This window comes from Syngnathus scovelli, chromosome 7, assembly GCF_024217435.2.
Source record: "Syngnathus scovelli strain Florida chromosome 7, RoL_Ssco_1.2, whole genome shotgun sequence".
NCBI lineage: Eukaryota > Metazoa > Chordata > Actinopteri > Syngnathiformes > Syngnathidae > Syngnathus > Syngnathus scovelli.
The window spans coordinates 16,324,309-16,340,736 of record NC_090853.1 but is presented as its reverse complement, the minus strand read 5'-3'; the positions used below and the strand labels follow the sequence as shown (position 1 = coordinate 16,340,736).

General features: G+C 42.4%; 1 protein-coding gene across 6 annotated transcripts in view; it reads right to left on the bottom strand.

Moving 5' to 3' along the window:
- Window positions 1-16,428, bottom strand: part of appbp2 (amyloid beta precursor protein (cytoplasmic tail) binding protein 2) — a 163,263-nt gene that overhangs the window by 64,935 nt on the left and 81,900 nt on the right. For all 6 annotated transcript variants that reach the window (XR_007482727.2, XR_007482728.2, XM_049725793.2 and 3 more), the window contains 2 exons: window positions 10,351-10,475; window positions 5,661-5,746 (listed from right to left, as the gene is read on the bottom strand). Coding sequence is in view for 4 of the 6 variants with exons in the window: in XM_049725793.2 (XP_049581750.1) it covers window positions 5,661-5,746; window positions 10,351-10,475 (211 nt within the window). In the remaining 2 variants the exon portion in view is untranslated. The remainder of the gene's footprint in view (window positions 1-5,660; window positions 5,747-10,350; window positions 10,476-16,428) is intronic.

Here is a 16,428-nt window from a genome sequence, read left to right as displayed (position 1 = left end):
GGCTACACCATCGAACGGAACATATTTCATACAGAATGGCTGGTGGCTTTGTGGTCACAAGGTTTATCCGATGCTGCCCGCCAACTGGACAGGAGTGTGTGCACCAGTGTGGGTGACAGACCACACCTATAGGATACGACATCATCAGCTGACAGAAGCACACAACTCTTCTGGACGTCGACGCAGGGCAGTTGCAACCTTCGACCCTCATTCCCCTGAGACGTAAAGTATGGTCCGTCGGAGACAAAGTTGTCCTTGCGCTCTTTCCTCAGATTGGGGTTGGGAAACTATCGCTCTTCATCGAGACACTGAACTATCGTTTTCAATCCTTTGTGAATATCTCACTGCAAATCAACGATGGACAAAATAGAGAGATTCAGGCTATTAGACTGATGGTCTTGCAAAACAGGATGGTTCTGGACTTGTTGACGGCAGCACAAGGTGGTGTGTGCCACATCATTGGGACTTCCTGTTGCACATACATACCAGGAGAAAATGACACCCATATCAACGACGCCATGAATTCACTCAAGAACTTACAGCAGGCCATGTCTAATGACAAGGTCCCACATCAGTTTGATTTCTTTTCGTGGCTATTCTCTGGCAACTGGTGGTAACTGCTTTTGAAATTGCTGTCTCCTGTGCTTGTTGTGCTGGTGGTGTTGTGCTTGATTACGTCCTGCGTTATCCCATGTTTGAAGTCTGCTGTGTCGAAGTTTGTGTCCTCTACTGTAGCCCAAGTTCATATACAACTTCTTAGAGATGACGGATGTGATGACGATAATGAAATGTGGATTGCGTAGATGCTGTTCTGTTGAGCATGTTTTACAGAAACTTGATGATTTGACCATCGAAAATGCTTCGCAAGTGATGGATACAATGATGCACTGTTTCTGTGTTTTTGTTTTTTATTGTTAGCATTCTGGTCGCCTAAGGCAAAGGGACCGTGTAAGAATTTCCCTGCTAATAACATCTGGCCGGCAGGTTTTTCGCTTACACAATAAGTTTGTTCTGGGTTATTAAGGTAATGCCTCATCTTCACTGGAAAGTGTTGCTATCATTGTTTGTTGTTTTTTATTTTTACTATTCTTCTTTCTTCATTATACATATATATGTGTGTTTTTTTTTTTTTTTTACTTGTCTTTGTTGTTTGCGGTGGCATAATCATATGATAAAACAGGAGGGAGATGTTAGGGTTTTTCAGATTATCCTTATCGTATGATTATGTTGGAATGCAACTGGTAATAAATAACCTACCTTGTCTCATCCTACACAAGGTCGTAAAACACCCCCTGATATGTTTTGGGCTTCCTATTCAGTCTACACCAGCCCCCACTCTTTCTCTTAATAAATATGTCCTTGCAGTTGGGAGGGTTTTCAGACTTCATTCCTAGAGCGAGTGAACTCTCCACCTGCAGGTGTCTAAAAGAACTTGCTTGTCTCCCGTGTGGTTCTTGCAAAATAAGTTGGAGTGAGCAAATCTCTAACACTACAATAAAACAGTGTTCCCTTTTCTTCTCCACACTTTATACAGGTGACTGGAATATTTGGATTGTATCAATTTAACTTTACAGGTGTACACACATCAGTATTCTAACAACCTAAGTCTGTTTATGGACTTTTTTACAAACTCATTCCCATTCTTCAAACAATAAATTCAATTATGGATCTTTCTTGAAAACCTGTAATTTTAGAATAGAGTTGTCTGAGGAGTTTGACAGCAATAGATTGTCGATTTTTACTATAGCACCCTTTTTAAATTTATCTTGACTCAATTTCTTGAGTTTTGGATAGGGGGCTCTTGTGAAATTCTTGTTTCATTCCAATTTAGCTTCGAAGTTGCAAATACTTGAAAACATATTTACTCTGAAGTAGGGCAGCACAATAATGGGACAATATGCGATATGGGTGTTGGATATCGCAATATCAATATTACCACAATATTTTACATGTTCGTAAAAAATATATACTTTTACCATCTAATGAAATATATGACTTTAAATTTGGGGAAATGAGAGGGCTATGTATTCTGATTTAAATCAATGTATGTGAGGCAAAGTTTGAGGTGCAAACATTTACACTTAACAAGTATCATAGGGCAGGGCGGCTCAGTGACGCATAGGTTAGCATGTTCGCCTCAGAGTTAGGAGGGTGCCGGTTGGATTCCACCTCTGACCCTCCCTGTGCCCGCGTCTCCTCCCACATCCCAAAAAACATGCTTGGTAGGCCGACTGAGCACTCCAAATTGCCCCGAAGTGCGAGTGCAGATGGTTGTTAGTCTTTGTGTGCCCTGCGATTGGATAGCAACCAGTTCAGGGTGTCCCCTTCCTACTGCCCGATGACTGCTGGGATAGGCTCCAGCACGCCCGCGACCCCCGTGGGGACAAGTGGTATAGAAAATGGATGGATGGATGAAAGTATTACCATAAACTTACTCTTACAGTGCTCATGCTAAAATTAGTTTTATTTTCGTTCAAACTTGATGTAAACTGCATCTAAAATATGAGCTGTAACGTTTTCTGTATACTTAAATGTAAAATATTATATTAGAAAACCAAAAATATTCACATAGACAGGCTCTCAAACCAGAACTTTAACATGTCTTCTTTTAAATTAAATCTTATAAAAATAATAATTAAAAAGTGCCCACGCTGCAGGTTGTCATTCCTTATACCATGGTAATTTAAAATTAATGGTAATAGTAACCCTGAAAAGCAACACTGCACCAAAAAGTTATTCAAGGTGAGCGTTTTTGTTTTTGTTTTTTTTTGTTACAACTACCACCTCGTTCACTTTCAAACAAGTACTTTGGTAACTAGATGTAGCTACAGGTGGAAGGACCAAAAAGTCTCTCGGAACATGAGCTGCTTCCTTATGGTACCATACTTTCTAACTGGTTTGTACAAGTGTGGAAAGTTGAGATGCTGCAGTAATATTAATATCTCTGTGAAATCTGACATTTTTTCATAGAGTGTGACACTCTCGAAACTGTCCTTAATTTTAATAGTTGATTGTGGATTAACTCGTATGTACTTTGTGGTTGTGCTCCATATTATAGCTGTGTGTCCTCTTTACGGACTCACAGTTTTTCAACATGACTTCACACAGTAACTGCGTCTGTAATAACTTCTTCCCTGAAGATTCCCGGTGTAGTCACATATTTCAGACGTGCTATTCTTTTTCGGCACAAGTTCATTGTTTACGTCCTTATTCATTTGCTTCCTTTCGGCCATCGCCCATTGCTTCATTCCTTTGACCACAGCCGGGTAGCTGCTCACTGGTCACCTGGGTCTGCTCTAGCCAATAGGAAAGCAATATCAATGGGTTTGGGTTACGATGTACATTTAACCTGATCTGGTCAGAATCAGGTAAACACTAACGTGTGCAACACTATATGCAATACCATGTGAAGGTATTAATGTCTGTCCATCTCAGGTCCTCAAGAGCTGCTGTACTGCATGTTTTCCATGTCATCCTGGTGAAACACACCTGATTAAAATGATCAATCAGCAAACTCTAAAGTAGCTTGATCAGAATCAGCTTTATTGACCAAGTTTGTGCATGCCGGACAGGGAGTTTGACTCAGGTTGACTCAGCCTCTGTATAACTATGACTGACAACATTCAGGTAACGAACAACATTTAAGTGGCGAGAGCAGGATGTTATTGCACAGTGATGTCTTTGAGTTTCTATGAGTGGTGTGAGTTCATCAGAGCAAGAGCCTGGGGGAAGAAGCTGTGTCTGTTGATTTTGGCGTACAGCGCTCTGTAACGCCGCCTGGAGGGGAGGAGTTTGAACAGACTGTGTCCTGGGTGAGAAGGGTCTGTGGAGATGTTACTTGCACGTTTCCTGGTCCTAGACAGGTACAAGTCTTGGATAGATGGGAAGTTGGTCCCGATTATCTTTTCCGCAGTCCTAATTGTCTGTTGCAGTCTGTGCTTGTCCTGTTTGGTAGCTGATCCAAACCAGACAGTGATGGAGGTGCAGAGGATAGACTGGATGATGGCAGTGTAGAAGGTTTTCAGCAGCTCCTGTGGCAGGTTGAACTTCCTGAGCTGTCTCAGAAAGTACAACCTCTGCTGGGCCTTCTTCCGGACAGAGTATGTGGCCGGTCCATTTCAGGTCCCGGGAGATTGTGGATCCCAGGAAGTTGAAGGTGTCTGTGGTGGCAATAGCATTACTGAGGATGGTGAGGGGTGGAAGTGGTGAAGGGTCTCTCCTGAAGTCCACTGTCATCTCCACGGTCTTGAGCGGGTTCAGCTTCAGGTGGTTTTGGCTGCACCAGTGGACCAGCCGCTCCGCCTGCTGTCTGTACAAAGTCTCGTCATGGTCCCGGATCAGTCCGATGAGAGTGGTGTCATCCGCATACTTTAGGAGCTTCACAGTAGAGTCACCTGAGGTGCAATCGTTGGTGTAGCGAGAGAAGAGCAATGGGGAGCGCCAGTGCTGGTGGTACGGGTGTCCGATGTGATGGTGCCCAGCCTCACCTGCTGTCTCCTATTGGTCAGGAAGCTTGTGATCCACTGACAGGTGTCGGCAGGCACCGCGAGCTAGGTGAGCTTCTGGTGGAACGATAACGACCCTAATTGTGTGTATCTGGTGAGTTGCAGCAGTAAGACATGGAAAACAGTCAGGGCAAGCAGCCCTTGAGGTTTGACATATATGTTAATTAGAAGAATGCTGAGTAATGTTTATTTTGTGGACACTATTGTGTTCCTTGCATTTGTGCCCAACCGAATCTTTAGAGATATTAACTGTGCCATTGGGACATGGGAAAACCATCTGTTGCCAAAAGATCACGTTTGGATAACAACATCTATAATAGTTTAGTCAAGTATCCAGGATGACTGATTAAAATATCAGTTGTTGATTTTGCTTGCTCTTGTGGACCACAGGTTTCCTGTCAGCAACCAGATACACCAATAAATAACACATATGCGGCCCATTAAAAGTCACATATTTTTGTGATGTTTAAACGTTTCCATAATGTTGTGCACCACACTTGTGATATCTGAATGGTCAGAGGGGGATTGTCAGAGTCGGCCTATTTGGCACCAATAGTAAGTAAGGTGACTTGGCATTGACCTTTTCTCTTAGCCCAGCATCTTCTTATGTACGTGTATACCACTGGCTTAGAACCATTTTGGACAGATTAGACCTTCCGTGGCAATCTAATAGAAAAAGCTTTCTGGCATACATTAAATAGTTAAACTGAAACTATATTAAAGATAAAAAGAAAAAGAGAAAATGTTCCCTCAGAAGCTTTCACCCAGCAGTGTATAAATAGCAAATATATTAAAGATCACAAGACATAAAAATAGGTGTTCACAGACACACCCCATCCAGTCAGACTGAGCTTCAGCTAATTGCAAAGAACGGCAAAAATTGTCTGGAGCTGTTAATACGTGTATCCGTAATCACAGCATTGGGTGGTTCTAAAAAGAAATGACTCAGGGGGTAGACTACTTTTGCACACCACACGTTTTATACTAAAAATAGAAACCCATGTTGTAAATAAAAAAAAAATTACAATAAAGTACTTATATGTTCAAGTTAGTAACATGATAGAATTTGGAAAAAAATCAAGGGGTATAGATACTTTTCTATGCCACTAAATGGCATTGTTTAAGTAGTGAGTAACCAATATTGCCTTTCCTTACCTTTGACTCGCTTAGATGAGGCTAGAAGCAGATGATCCTCAGGCAGAACATGAGTAATGATGTCTATAGCCCGTTCTGCATGAAATCTTGCATACAAACAAAGAGATAATTTAACATATATTCAGTAATTTTACTCGGACAGAAAGAAAATATATTCTAGTCTTATGAAGACCCAATATTTCTTTAAGACAAAACTTACTGATCTAAAGCAATTGCGCTAATATAAGCATTTTTAAAAATGTGTATAACTACATATTGTAAATTACATTGATACATCAAATTAATTTCTGAAATTTGTATTGCATTGTATTGTATTGTATTGTATTGTGTTGAGTTTTTATCTTGGTTTATTGAAGCATTCAATGTTACAGCCATGAGTTAGTCAAGTAGAAGCAAGATGACAACAAAACAACTACTGAATCTGGACACAAATAACCAAATCAAATCAGAATGGTTCGGCATATACCACTGGCTTCAAAGACACTATTGTTTTTCTGTAAAGTGTGTCTATTTGCCGCAATCGAGGGCACCTCCGACATCCATTTTTTTCATTGATTTTCATATTCTGTATTACTTGTGCCCTCTCTGCATCCATTACAACCTGGTGATCCTGAAAGGGGGATCCTTCCATCTGTGGTCCCTTCTCAAGGTTTCTCATTTTCCCCTGGTAGGGGTTTTTGAGTTTTTCCTTGCCCTTTTGGGAGCTTAAGATCAGGGGATGCTTTGAGAATAATTGTCAATTTTTGTCTATGTGAAGCCCTTTGAGACTGTTTGTGATTTAGGGCTATACAAATAAACTTGACTTGACTTGACTTGTATGGTGGTGCACAGGGATCTATTTTGGGGCCCTTGCTGTTTTCATTGCATTTGCTGCCCCAAGGTTTAGCACTTCCTTCCACTGCTATGTGGATGTCAGTCAGATCTATTTCCCGCGGAGCAAAAAAGGATACATTCGCCTCATGTCCTGCCTAGACAATTATCAAAGTCTAGATGTCACAGAATTTTCTAAATTGCAATGAAAAGAAAAAAAATATGGTTTTTGGTCCAAGTGGCCCTACATCTCATCAAAATGTATAACCTATTTCAATATGAATATAAAAATTTGCTGAAAAATGGATCAGTTAACGATGAGCTAACCGTAAACAAAATGTGATTAATCCCGATTAAATATTGTAATCGCTTGACAGCACGCACATGCACACGCACGCACGCACGCACGCACACACACACACATGCACGCGCGCGCACACATGCACACAGAGACAGACACATACATATATACAATGAAACCTCTACTTACAAACGTCAACACTAACGAAAATTTCGAGATACGAACTGGAGCCTCAAGATTTTTTTGCTTTGACTTATGAACCAAATTTGACATTCGAACCCGTGAGTCTGTCAGAGCGTGTCAGGTGACATTGTGACGTGTGTGCGCGTGTCTCTACCCTTGCCTCGGCCGCTTCTTGTGTTCGTCTTGGCGAGTGTCAATATGCTAATATTGACAAGTTCATCTGTAGTCTCCTAAGAAAGCTCGTGCACATAGCGTTGAGCGTAGTCAGAAGAGAGTGTTGCAAATAGAGAACTTAAGAAAACAATACACAATTCTCCCACTCCCACCCGTCTGTCAAGTGCCTACTGCTAAAGCAAGTCATTATGTCTTTCAAGGCAGAACATTTCAAATTAATATTACAAACCGGATTTGGTTGAAGTTGGGAAATTGTGTAAAATGTAAATAAAAACAAAATACAATGATTTGAAAATCCTTCTCAACCCATATTCAATTGAATACACTACAAAGACAACATATTTAATGTTCAAACTGATAAACTTAATTGTTTTTTGCCTAATAATAATTAACTTAGAATTTCATGGCTGCAACATGTCCAGTAGAAGTTGGGAAAGGTGGCAAAAAATACTGAGAAAGCTGAGAAAAGCTCATCAAACACCTATTTGAAACATCCCACATGTGATCAGGCTAATTGGGAACAGGTGGGTACCATGACTGGGTATAAAAGGAGCCTCCCCAAACATGCTCAGTCATTCACAAGCAAGGATGGGGCGAGATTCACCACTTTGTCCACAACTGCGTGATAAAATAGTTGAACAGTTTAAGAACAACATTTCTCAAAGCAAAATTGCAAGGAATTTAGGGATTTCAACATCTACGGTCCATAATACCATCAAAAGGTTCAGAGAATCTGGTGAAATCACTGCACGTAAGCGCCACGGCCGGAAAACCAAGACTGAATGACCGTGACCTTCGATCCCTCAGACGACACTGCCTTAAAAACCGACATGAGTGTGTAAAGGATATCACCAAATGGGCTCAGGAAAACTTCAGAAAACCACTGTCAGTAAATACAGTTTGTCACTACATCAGTAAGTGTGGGTTAAAACTCTACCATGCAAAGCAAAAGCCGTTTGTGAACAACATCCAGAAACGCCGCTGGGTTCTCTGGGCCTGAGCTCATATAAAATGGACTGATGCACAGTGGAAAAGAGTTTTGTGGTCTGAGGAGTCCACTTTTCAAATTGTTTTTGAAAAACACTGGACGTCGTGTCCTCCGGACCAAAGAGTAAACGGACCATCCGGACAGCCAGCATCTGTGATGGTATGGGGGTGCATTCGTTCCTATGGCATGGGTGACTTACATTTCTGTGAAAGCAACATAAATGCTGAAAAGTACATACAGACTTTGGAGCAACATATGCTGCCATACAAGCGACGTCGTTTTCATGGACGCCGCTGCTTATTTCAGCAAGATAATGCCAAGCTACATTCTGCACGTTACAACAGCGTGGCTTCGAAGTAAAAGAGTCCAGGTTCTTCCCTGGCCCGCTTGCAGTCCATACCTGTCTCCCATTGAAAATGTGTGGCGCATTATGAAGCGTAAAGTACAACAGGAAAGACCCCGGACTGTTGATCAACTGAAGCGGTTCATCAAGCAAGAATGGGAAAGAATTCCACATGAGAAGCTAAGCAAATTAGGCTCCTCTCTTCCAGAACGTTTATTGAGTGTTATTAAAAGGAAAGGTGATATAACAAAGTGGTAAACATGCCCTTTCCCAACTTCTACTGCACGTGTTGTAGCCATGAAATTCTAGGTTAATTATTATTTGAAAAACTAAATAAAGTTTATGAGTTTGAGCATTAAATATGTTGTCTTTGTAGTGTATTCAATTGAATATAGGTTGAAAAGGTTTTTAAATCATTTTATTTTGTTTTGATTTACATTTTATACAATTTCCCAACTTCAACCGAATCCGGTTTGTACATTTTACATTCATTCTCATGGGGAAAATTGCTTATATTTACAAACTTTCCTACCCACAAACCCGATCATGGAACAAATTAAGGGTGTATTCAGACCTGACTGTGTGGTCCACTTTAAAAGGACCAGGGTTTGATTCTAACACTGGTCCGGACCGTCCGGACCTTTTATGCAGGTGTGAATACATGCAAACGAATCGTGGTGCGGATTACAGAACCGGACCAAGACCCACTTTTTTTGGTCTTGGTTCGCTTCCAAATGGACTCTGGTGCGGTTATATACACAAATATGCAGAGCAGGAATGAAGCACGTAGGACTCGCATGTTTTCCTCCATTTCGTGGATGTGTTTACAAAATATACTTCACTTGCAAACTGTATAGTCTGAATGGGAACCGCACTAAACGAAAACAATTAAGTCTGCTTTTGGCCCGGACCAAACAAGCGGACTAAAGGAGTTTTCTCACCTGACTACACTCTTAAGTTTGTAAGTTGATATGTCACGCTCACGCCTGCCCGTCAATCACCCGGTAAACCCCGTCTCTCATGCACTCACAGCCACACCCCGCCAATCAGCTCAATCACCCACACTTGCCGGCTGCTCGTTAATCTCCCTACATAAACCCTGCTATCCAGCTACGTCCCTGTCAGTCTGTCCCGTGATGCTACCTGTTTGCTCACTGCGGTCTACCTGTCTGACTCCTGTTGCTGACCTGTTCCGTTCGCTGACCCCGTCTCGTCTTGCCTGTCGCCCGTCCTGACCATCTGCTCGTTACTGACCATGCTCTGCTTGCCGCCCGCCCTGACAATCAGTCCATTCTTGACCACACTCTGCTCACTGCCCCTCCTGAATCTCTGCCCGTCCCCAACTACGATCACCGCAAACACCCCGCCCTGCTACGTGCTTGCTTTGCTGCTCTCTCCGTCAGGTCATCTCCTGCTCCCCGGGTTCCCAGCGCGCCGTGGAGCGCGTTCATCCACGTAGCTGCAGCGTCCCACACCGCGGGACGAGCATCCACCCACTCCTGCTCGAGCTCCAGCACTCCACTTCCCCTTCCCTTGCATTCAATAAAGTCTGTGTTACTCTGCGCTTGGCTCTCCTGCCCTGTCTGTCACATTATATGTGTGTATTCAGGTTGCCAAAGTGCTGCTTAGGGTGAACTGAGTTGTACTGCCACCGTACAGTGCTCATATCTCAAGTTTGCACTTAAAAGTCAAAGCAAAAAACAAATGTCAATGCACCAATGTATTTGAAAAGCTTCACATTTCGCTAGACCTTGACTAAAGGTTCAGCTGTAGTTAAAGAAAAACAAAAATGATGACACACTAACCCACTCTTGTTAACAAAACATTGTTATGTACTGTATATGTAATGTCCAACAGTATTAACTTTTTTATTTAAATTCACTGTACTCACAGCGCATTATCGAATTTCCCAGAGCTGTACTGGTGAACATAGGAGGAATAGGCCAGGTCTTCATGAGCTGTGGCAACATGGATGTTTTTTCCTCCAAATACAGACTGTCTGATGTCCAGTGCTGTCTGGGATTTGCACAAAAATAAATTATGTTTTAAGATGCATGCATGTGCCTTTTATTGTTAAAAGTCAGAATAAAATAGTATTGTAGTATTGTGTTGTGGTACACATTGTGAGCCATTTGTTTTACAACTGTGAAGCTTAGCGATTTAAACAACCTTCAGCGAGTCCTTACTTATAATTTTTTTTTTTTTGAAAATGATGAATGAATAATGGAAGTGTAAATAAAGTTTAAATAATGGTTATAGAGCTATAACACACGTGAGTTACACTCATTTTTGTTGCGGGCCAGTATGTGGTTATGGCTTACCTCTAAGTGCCATTTATGATGTTGAAAACAAATCTTTAAATGTCTCATTGTCATATTACATATACACAACAAATTGAGGGATTACTTGTTCTAAAATTATGAGTGAAGAATCATAGCTCAGTTAATGTGCATATCACTGTAAAAAGGGTAACAAACAATTATTGCAAAATCTCAATATAATTCATTTCATTTAACAATTTAAAATGTTGGTACAGATTTTAGCAAAGATCATGGAAGTTGACACACGTGATTTGCTTTAGCGGGTTAGACAAAATGTTGTAGGGGGTCAGATCTAGCCCCCAGGCCTTGAGTTTGACACCTGTGCTTGAACCCACAGGTTAGAAGGAACCCTCCACTGTTATTAGTATCATAGTTGTTGCGGTTGCTAATGCTCTTGTTCACCCATCATTTCATTCTCAGAACATGCCAATAATAGTTTGCTGGGAGATGGACAATGACAGAGTACAGTCAAACAACGGTTTTCGAGCATCCTGGTTCTCGAACGAATTGTTTATGTAATTTAGTGTTTTGTGCTTGAATAAAAGTAGCATGAACAGACCCTCATCAAGGAAAATGTTAGAATAAATGCATAAAAGCTACAACGAAAGAGAGACTGACAAAGTGTGTGTTGAAGTATATCTGACGCTATTCCAATCCGACACTTAGGAGGAATACTTAGATGGTTTCAGTGCACGGGAGAAAGATGAAGACAGCTCTCAGTGACTTTTACTGGTATGTTTTTTTAACCAGCCCTGTTAGTGCTGTGCTACTGTGTTGCTGCTGTGTTACCGCCACTTCTCAGTGACTTTTACCGGTATGTTTTTTTATCGAGCCCTATTAGTGCTGTGTTACTTCCGTGTTGCTACTGTGTTACTGCCGCGTCACAGGCATTGTTTGGAAAGAAAAGTGAAGGTATGTTATTAAAACTTTGAAAACTATTTCTGTGTACCGTCTGTCTTTGTTAAAAACGCGCGGGCACATGCGGCTTTTACTATGGTGCGGCTTATATATGAAATAAACAAGATTATCCCCTAATTTTTGCTGGTGAGGCGTATAATCAAGTGAGGCTTATAGTACAGAAATTACGGTAAATATATATATATATATATATATATATATATATATATATATATATATATATATATATATATATATATATATATATATATACACAGTGCTGGCCAAAAGTATTGGTACCCCTGCAATTCTGAAGAAAATGATTGCAATTACAAATGCTTTGATATTAAAATGTTCATTTTGTTTGTCTTTAATGTAAAAGTACAAAAATAATTTTCAAAAAAGCCAAATTGGATATGATTCCACACCAAACATAAAAAAGCGGGTAGACAAAAGTATTGGCGCCCTTTGAAAAATCATGTGATGCTTCTCCAATTTGTGTACTTAACAGTACCTGTTACTTACCTGTGGCACATAACAGGTGGCGGCAATCACTAAATCAGACTTGCAGCCAGTTAAAATGGATTAAAGTTGACTCAACATCTGTCTTGTGTCCTTGTGTGTACCACATTGAGCATGGAGAAAAAAAAATCAAAGAACTATCTGAGGACTTGAGAAGCAAAATTATGAGTAAGCATGGGCCATCTCAAGTCCATTTCCAAAGACCTGGATGTTTCTGTGTATACCAAGTGCAGTGTCATCAAGAAGTTTGAAGCCCATGGCACTGTGGCTAACCTCCCTAGATGTGGCCAAAAAAGAAAAATTGATGAGAGATTTCAACGAAGGATTGTGCGGATGATGGATAAAAAACCTCGACTAACATCCAAACAAGTTTGAGCGATCCTGCAGTCCAAAGGTACAACAATGACAACTCGTACAATCCGTTGGTGTCTGAATGAAAACAGACTCAATGGGAGGATACACAGGAAGACCCCACTTCTGACCCAGAGGTCACAGGAAAAAAATGAGGCCTTCAAAGAAAAGAACACGGTCAAACATGGCGGCGGTTCCCTTATGTTTTGGGGTTGCTTTGCTAACTCTGGCACTGTACTGCTTGACTGTGTCCGAGCTTCATGCACCGTTCGCGGACAGCCACTCGGCCGAGCGCCGGCCCCCGACACAGTAGAGTAGGACCGGGCGTGCGTGAAAGCCATAATAGTTTTTCAAACCTTCTATGTCACTCCAAATCCTTAATTCCTTCAAACTCTTTGTTCTCCGTGTCACTTAGAAATGATCACCGCTAATGATGCCGGTAGTCCTTACGTGATTACGTTTGTCCTTTATGTAAACAACCGCTGTGCCACTGACGTCACTTGAAATAGTAATCCATTGGTACATCACGGTTCTCCAAACTTTCTTTCTGCTGCTCGATTACTGTTTTCAGCTGCATATTTTTACAACTTGAAGTTTGTAACCTGCAAAATATGAGTTTCTTTTTGGTGTCATTTTTCTTAAGCCCACCCAGTTGATGAGTCACGGCCAACGGTGAAATTTAGAGCGCCCTCATCCAGTTTCGTCTGAAAATAAAAAAAAATTCAGATGTAGTTTTTTGTTTAGTTTATTTGGTTGTTTTATCAAAGTCAAAGTCTGCTTTATCGTCCATTTTTTTTCAAATACTAAGACACACAAAGAGATTGAAATTACGTTCCCACTATCCCTAGGTGAGATAGTACACATATGCATACAAGCAACACAAAAAACCCAAGAAGGCACAAACAATGAATAAATAAGAGTGTTGAATAAATGATAAATAAACAAATAATAATAAATAATAATAATAAATATAAGAAGAGCAAAAATGGAGCAAGTGTACATACAGCAGACAGTGGACTTGGATATGGTGCTTTAAAGTGTTAATTGCTTTATTTGATGTTTTCTCTATTTTTTATGTTTTGAATGTTCAAGATAAAGATATAAAAGCATGTGAAGTGATCAATTATACTAAAATTAACATGGGAAGTGGTCAACTATATTTGTAAGTAAGTGAAGTCTTAATGATCAAGTAAAAAATTTGTGAAAAAAAACATATATAAGTTGCTCCTGAGTATAAGTCGCCCCCCCCACACACACAAACTATGAAAAAAAAAAATGCGACTTATAGTCCGGAAATTACGGTAATCAGTTTCAGCTGCATTGGTGTTGATGGAATTAACAACAGGTGCACTACAGGGGCAACAACGAGATGATCTCCAAAACAGGACTGGTTTTGCAGGTGGAGGCCATTTCAAGTTTCTCCCTCTTGACCTTTTTTAACTGGTTTTCTACAAGTGTTGGTTTTAGCTAGAGTCATTATCACGACTGGGAGCATGAGGCGATTTCTTAACCCTCCTGAAGTTGAGCAGATTGTCCAACTCCTTCAGGATGGCACATCCATGCGTGCTGTTACAAGAAGATTTGATCTGTCTCCCAGTACAATCTCCAGAGCATGGCGGAGATTCCAGGAGGCAGGCAGTTAGTCTAGGAGAGCTGGAAAGGGCCGTAGACGGTCCTCATCCCATCAGCAGGACCGATATCTGCTACTTTGTGCAAGGAGAAACAGGTTGAGCACTAGCCGAGCCCTAAAGAATGACCTCCAGCAGGCTACTGGTGAGAATGTCTCTGTCCAAACAGTCAGAAACAAAGTCCGCCACTGGCGCCCTGTGCTTTTTACAGATGAGAGCAGGTTTACCCTGAGCACCTGTGATATACGTGAAAGGGTCTGGAGAAGCCAAGGAGAGCGCTATAATGCCTGCAACATTATTCAGCATGACCGGTTCGGTGGTGGGTCAGTGATGGTGTGGGGAGGCATTTCCATGGAGGGACGAACAGACCTCTACAGGCTAGAGAACGGCAGTCTGACTGTCATTAGGTATCGGGATGAAATCCTTGCACCCATGGTCAGACCCTACGCTGGTGCAGTAGGCCCTGGTTCCTCCTGATCCACAACAATGCTCAGCCTGTTGTGGCAAGAGTATGCAGACAGTATCTGGAGGATGAAGGAATTGACACAATTGAATGGCCCTCCCGATCACCTGATCTAAACCCGATAGAACACCTTTGCGACATAATGTTTCGGTCCATCATACGCCGCCAAGTTGCTCCTCAGACTTTACAGGAGCTCACTGATGCCCTTAGACAGATCTGGGAGGACATCCCACAAGACACCATCCATCGTCTCATTAGGAGCATGCCGCAACGTTGTCAAGCATGCATATAAGCACGTGGGGGCCACACAAGATATTGAAAATAATTTTGAGTTGCAGAAATTGAATTTAGGCAAAATGGACGAGCCTGCCACATAATTTTTTCTCTTTGATTTTTGGGGTGTCTATATACTGAGCCCTCTGTAGGCTGAAAACTTTTATTTCCATCAAAAGATGTGGCATCTTTTTGTTCCTGAGACATTAAACTGTACATATCAGTATAGATATCCAACATTTTTGTTGTCCCCATTGAAATCTGATGTATTTTCAAAGTGTTCCTTTAATTTTTTTGAGCAGTATATATATACAGGACTGTCTCAGAAAATTGGAATATTGTGATAAAGTTTTTTTATTTTCTGTAATGCAATTTAAAAAAAAAAAATGTCATACATTCTGGATTCATTACAAGTCAACTGAAATATTGCAACCCTTTTATTATTTCCGCGAGTCGTCACCTTATCGTGGTGGAGGGGTTTGCGTGCCCCTATGATCCTAGGAGCCATGTTGTCGGGGGCTTCATGCCCCTGGTAGGGTCACCCATGGCAAACGGGTCCTAGGTGAGGGGCCAGACAAAGCACGGCTCACAAGCCCCTTATGATGAGTAATATAAATGGACTTAGTTTTCCCTCGCCCGGACGCGGGTCACCGGGGCCTCCCTCTGGAGCCAGGCCTGGAGGCGGGGCTCGAAGGCGAGCGTCTGGTGGCCGGGCCTTCGCCCATGGGGCCCGGCCGGGCATAGCCCGAAATGGAAACGTGGGTCCCCCTTCCCATGGGCTCACCACCTGTGGGAGGGGCCGAAGGGGTCGGGTGCAATGTGAGCTGGGCGGCAGCCAAAGGCGGGGACCCTGGCGGTCTGATCCCCGGCTGCAGAAGCTGGCTCTTGGGACATGGAATGTCACCTCTCTGGCTGGAAAGGAGCCCGAGCTGGTGTGCGAGGCAGAAAGATTCCGACTAGATATAGTCGGACTAGCCTCCACACACAGTTTGGGTTCCGGTACAAGCCCTCTCGAGAGGGGCTGGACTCTCTTCCACTCTGGAGTTGCCCACGGTGAGAGGCGTCGAGCAGGTGTGGGTATACTTATTGCCCCCCGGCTGGGCGCCTGCACATTGGGGTTCACCCCGGTGAACGAGAGGGTAGCCTCCCTCCGCCTTCGGGTGGGGGGACGGGTCCTGACTGTTGTTTGTGTCTATGCACCAAACAGCAGCTCAGAGTACCCACCCTTCTTGGGGTCCCTGGAGGAAGTGCTGGAGAGCGCTCCTTCTGGGGACTCTATCGTTCTACTGGGTGACTTCAATGCTCACGTGGGCAATGACAGTGAGACCTGGAAGGGCGTGATTGGGAGGAACGGCCCCCCTGATCTGAACCCGAGCGGTGTTCTATTGTTGGACTTCTGTGCTCGACACGGATTTTCAATAATGAACACCATGTTCAAACATAAGGGTGTCCATGTGTGCACTTGGCACCAGGACACCCTAGGCCGCAGTTCGATGATCGACTTTGTAGTCGTG